The sequence below is a fragment of the Aptenodytes forsteri genome, unplaced genomic scaffold (assembly GCF_000699145.1).
Source record: "Aptenodytes forsteri isolate BGI_AS27 unplaced genomic scaffold, ASM69914v1 Scaffold280, whole genome shotgun sequence".
Taxonomy (NCBI): Eukaryota; Metazoa; Chordata; class Aves; order Sphenisciformes; family Spheniscidae; genus Aptenodytes; species Aptenodytes forsteri.
Window position 1 is genome coordinate 939,564 of NW_008796042.1, and position 5,555 is coordinate 945,118.

Below are 5,555 nucleotides of genomic sequence, written 5' to 3' on the forward strand. Positions count from 1 at the left end.
TTATTATCATATTATTATTATTATCATTTTATTTCAATTATTAAACTGTTTTTTATCTCAACCCACGAGTTTTTTCTCACTTGTACTCTTCCAATTCTCTCTCCCATCCCACTGGGGGGCGGGGAGTGAGCGAGCGGCTGCGTGGTGCTTAGTTGCCGACAGATTAAACCACGACAGGGGCGAAACACAACGTTGTATAACTGAAACTCGATTCATGTGAAATCAAGTCATGGTGACGTGTGTGTTTGCTTATCTCCTGCCTTAGGTTGGACAGGTTTACTTCCTACAAAAGATCATCTGAGGATGGGGCCATTAGCAAGTCACTGAGTTTGAAAAAAGGTGGTGACTCAGTTGGTACCGTAACACTTTGACGGTTTGAAGAAGCTTGTGGGAGCAGTGTAGGTCAGTAAAATTCACTTCCTGCCAGTGCAGTTACTGTCACTGGTCATTACCAAGTAAAAAACCCAAATAGGCGGTGTCAAAAGTTCAGGTAGTGATGGGTTCAACAGGGAATAGCAGGGTTTGTGGGAAAGGGATAAGGGGAGAGGAAGGCGCAGTGGGCCCCCAGAATTAGACCAAATATACACTAATTTGATAAGTAAGGGAAGGAGAGTTTCCTCTGGTTTAGCTAGATCAAACTTCTCCACCGCCTGCTGTTGCCACGTGGCCTAGGAATAAAATCGTTTGCAGTGTAGTCTATGCCTTTCCTCACTCATTACTTTGCCTTTACAACTCAGAAAGCTGCTGTCTTCCTCTCCTGCCCTGATTGCTCCTTCATATTCCTCTGAAATATTTCCCATTATGTTTCTCCTACCATTGTTCTCAGATGGCTTGGTACAGGCACTCTGTCCTTTTCCCTACCCTCTCCATGCTGCTCTTATCCCCTCATTGCCTGGGGAGGAACAAGGAGCTGGTACCCAGCTGGTACCGAGCACCCAGTGCCACCAGAAATGGAGAATGTGGGGTTGGATAATGTGTATACAGTGAGTGGGAAGCATGCTTGCCTCCAGAGAGTTCACTCCTTACATTTGTACAGCAAAGAAAGCATGTTGTATTGCACACAGGGGACATGACCCATGTGATGTCTGTAATAGTGCCGGAAAGAAAAATCCTCTGAGCCCTTAACCATTCTTGCAGTGCAGAAGGTTGGAGGTTTCTCCTATAACTCCTGGATGGTTTTGACTGTCTCTGTCATAGGACGTATACTTCCCTCAACTTACATGAATGTTCTTTTTAGAAATTGTTCTGATTTAGTGATTGACAAAGTGGAGAGACTCATGGCCCCGTCTGTTCTGAGAAAATGTGGGATTTCTGAGGGTATTTCCTTTCTGTACTTTTTCTTACCTGAAAGTAGAAATCCTGTTCAAATGTATTAAGACACAGTTGAACGCACCTTCCTGTTCTACCTTGTCAGTGATATATGGAGAGACGTGGAGTTTTGTGCTTTGAATAATCAAATGGCTAAATAAACAAGGAAGCTGCGGTCCACTGAAGCGATGGGTGAGTCAAACGGTAGGTTGCATGATGGGCTGACCTGTTCTTTCAGGTCTTCTGTGGAATATATTGCATTGGGCTCTTCAGAAATTTTCTGGCATTACTCAATATGCTTTCTTTCCCCCGCCTCCTGCTTCTACCACAGTGCTTGATAGGTTAGGACTAGCTCTCGGGGTTACGCAGGCAAGACAGATATAAATATGCATGCACGCGTGCACATAAATACACCCACAGGTAGACATAGCGTATATACTATTTATAAGCAGCAGGCATCACTGCCAGTGGAACAATTATCCTTCGCTATGAGGACACACCTGGAGAAGGTAGGACATCAAACGCCAAGTGCTATGTAGAGGGATTTGGTGCTGGCATTCAGCAGTCATCTGTGGCCAGCACAGAGTTAGGATTTTCTAGGGGTTTGAAAGGCGTATAACTGTCACCACTTCTTGGCGGCATGGTGCTGAGATGAAGCTGTCTTCTAGGATCAAATGGGTGTATTAGTTACACGATGCTGCTGGCCGTGCTGAATGCAGCAGCTGCTGCTGTACTTTTCTCTGGAAGTGTTGAAGGGAAAGGCAAAAAGTTCCTATCAGCAAACATGAGAAGAATGGGTGTGATGTAAAGCAACTAGATGAGCCATGCCAGCTGCCCTGCATGTTACAGCTCCAAAGCTTCTGCCTGCCAAATGGTTGGGAGCACAGGCTGGTGTTTTAGCTAACCCAGATTTTGCGCACCCTTGTTCTCTCAGTTTTGCTGTTTAGGGGCGGTTTAGCTGATACTTGATCACAAAGTATTCTGCAGAGATCAAAAGTTTCATGTGACTTTAACGGGAGTTGTGGGCAGTCAGAATCTCTAATGATTAGGATGATTATGAATAGGATGTTGTAATCTTAAGTGCTAAAGTACAGGTCTTGAGTAAACGGGATTTTCATATGTCCACTGATTTCGATGTAGCTTGGACAATTTATACAGCAAAGAATATGTATTTTAAATTCTCAGCTAGAGTTTTTAAAAGTGAATCTTCGCTCAGAGAGGTATTGTTTGAAGTTCTGAAAGCCATCCAGGCATTTTTGCTACAGACTTTTTGTTAACATCAGTGGGAGGCTGTGGGGCAGGTTCACTGCTCGGCCTTGAAAATCTCAGCACCAGAAGGTGTTCATCAACTTTTGGGCCAATAATCTAAGCACAGGAAATTCAGGGCAAGGTCCTTTACCTGTCTGTACATTCATTCATTTTGTGAGAAAACACAGTTCAGTGCTTCTTTTCAGGCTATTTCTATTTGCTAAAAAGCCCACAGGAAGAGTGGGAGTCAGCTTTGAGTTTTTATTTCTGAAATACACCACTATGTTTAATCAAAGACTTGAGGTTGTACCTGCAAGTGCTGCTTTCATACTGTGTGTTTAGAGACTAATAAAGATTAACAAAGCCTAATACAGTCACATTTCCATTTTGACTAATGACTGCTAATTTCTGTAGCTAGTGTTCTGCTGTATTACGAGAATGGTTGTAAAAGATGGCCCTGCATCGTTTGTTCTGCTCACCCTAAAATTTATTATTTTGCATGCAAACATTTGCTCTGTTCCACACAATCAGGAGTGCCTCCTCAGCCCAGATACAGATTGTCTTCGTTAAATCACAGGAGCTGGGCTGAGCTCTGTCAGCTCCTGGTTTAGCCCCTGAATTGCCCACTGCCCCAGTGTTGCCTGAGATAAATCCTCTCATAGAGAGAGTAAGAGGCTCTCGGAGAAATCTTTCATGGTCCAATCACTTTTACTAAAAGTGAATTATTTTCTGTGGATTCTTCAGACTCTCGTTTTAAGACTTAGAGACGAGGTGACTTCATGGCATCTAAGATGTTGAGAAAGATCAGGGGAGATCATAGGATGCTAATGTAGCAGAAAGACTTACATCAGATGGCAAACACACTAACTAGGGGAATGTGCAAAGAATAGAGAATCAAATCCATCCAACCTACCGGTTCACGGCTTCCATCTAAAGCTTTTAATCTCTGTCTGCTACACTTGGCTGCTTTCCCTTAGAAATTATAGTTGCTGGAAGAGACACGCACACACCCGGCTCCACCCGTGCCAGAGGACATGGTGGGACACTCCGATTCAGTCTGATTCAGTAGCATTGCTGAGTGGAGTACAAGTGATTTCCAGGTATACTTTCGCTAGTCATACACAACTGTATCTGGCGCCTGCTCATACACATGACTGCGGCCAGACAGCAGGCAGAAGGTTAAAACACGAGGTGGAACACCTTGTAGCTGTCTAAGCAGTAGCTGTTCATGACACATAAAATGCTTCATTGCATCTTTTGTTCAAAGATTTCCAGGTAATTTGGAAAAGAATTTAAAACAAAATACCTACAGGCAGGTTCAGTTGGGAGGTTCAGTAGCTGCATCATTGACTCTCAACTCACACTGTTACAGTCAGGGCTGCTGGCTCAGTTTCTTGAAAATAAGGCTACATATTCAGCTGATTTAAACCTCCATTTTTGAAAGCACTGTTTTTTTCTTACTATCTCTGGGTTTCAAGGCCTATCTATAAAGTTTAGTTCTTTTTCAAATAAATGCCAGACCGATATGAGAACTGGTGAAGGGTTACAATGATTTTATCAGGCATTGTGGATGCTCTGCACACCCAAAAATCAAGTCTCAAGTATTTGCTCTTCACTGTAGCTCGAAGTATGTCAATTGCTCACCACTTCTTTTCCTGGGGAGCAGCAAAATGAGAAATTCTTCTTCATACATGTTTTGTCTGTCTATAGAAAGTGCAGCCAGTCTCCAGGCTGTTTTCTTCCTCTTGTTTTTCTCTTAAATCTAGCTCTCTGTCTGTTGATCATGTTGTAGCCGTGAAGGTCAGTGGCTGTAAAAAGGCAAGGTTTGGAGGGAGAGACAGTATTTTCATCTGGATAAAAAATAGGCAAGTTGTTAGGCACTTAAATGCCTTTTTTCAGGTCTAAAATGTTTACTGTACAATAGAAAATTGAATTTTTGTTTCCAGGGTTATTTTTGAAGATTTTCTCTTGGTTGCCCTTGAGGATCAAGCTTTGTGGATCAGTTGTAGAGTGGTTTTATAACAAATGAGGGCTCTGTGTGGGAGGATGGTGCAATCTGCGGTTGTATGGTTTCTCACAGGGAACGCCAGTGACCTTCAACTTCGATGGGAGTAACAATCAACTGGTTCCTAACTGAGACCAGTTTCCTAGAGTGCCTGGGGCAGTGATTTTGAGTCTCAGAGAGCCTCCTCTGCAGGGAAGCCTTCCGAATACTGTATCGTTATGGCATGCGAACCATTTATTGAACTTTGTATCCCGATTCATTTTTTCAGTCCACACTGTAATGAGAAGGCTATGGTTATGACCACCTTGTTACCACTGATGGGTGTGATTTGCCTGCTGAGATTTTAATCATGATTTCTCCGAGGAGCCCACCACTTGCAGCAAAAGGTGATGGCTGCTAATGTTTAGCATAGCTGCTAATATTAAAAAAGGGCTATGAAATCACTCTTTGCTGTTTTCAGTGGGGGGATGAGAAACATCTGTCTTGAATGTTACAAGAAAAATAAAAATCTCAGCATGCATTTTCATGTGTGAATCTGTGGTAATCAGCAACATGGAATGTGATCTCTTGGGGGAGATTGTGTCGTTCTCCAAAATGAGGCAAAAAGGGCAAAATGACGGCTGGGGGGTTGTGAGTAATGGCTTTGTAACACCTAACATATTCCATTTTTCTGTTAACCTTTGGTTTATCTTGCTATTTTTCTTTTTTTTGGGAGGGGAAATAACCACATGCCAGAATGTGATTGAATAAAGACTGCCATTCATGTTGCAGCATGTTATGAAAATATCCCGGAGAGCCTAAAATAGTCCAGAGAGAGACTGAGAATAGCCGTATGTATGGCTTCAAAGCCCCAGTAAAAGTCAATGGTGTCACTCATTTTGATTTCACTCAGCTCTACAGCGAATGTAAAGCCTTGAAAACTCAGTGATAGGTGCTAGATTAGAATCGGATGGGTCCCCCACTTCTTCTAGGAGTGCCCCCCCCCCCCCCACTA

At 43.0% G+C, this 5,555-nt stretch overlaps 1 protein-coding gene across 1 annotated transcript in view; it reads left to right on the plus strand.

Annotated features, from left to right (window-relative positions):
* The first annotated feature begins 1,496 nt into the window (after nucleotides 1-1,496).
* GALNT14 (polypeptide N-acetylgalactosaminyltransferase 14) overlaps nucleotides 1,497-5,555 on the plus strand; it is a 155,917-nt gene continuing 151,858 nt past the window's right edge. Inside the window, exon 1 of the mRNA XM_009285585.1 lies at nucleotides 1,497-1,512. Coding sequence (XP_009283860.1) covers nucleotides 1,497-1,512 — 16 coding nt within the window. The remainder of the gene's footprint in view (nucleotides 1,513-5,555) is intronic.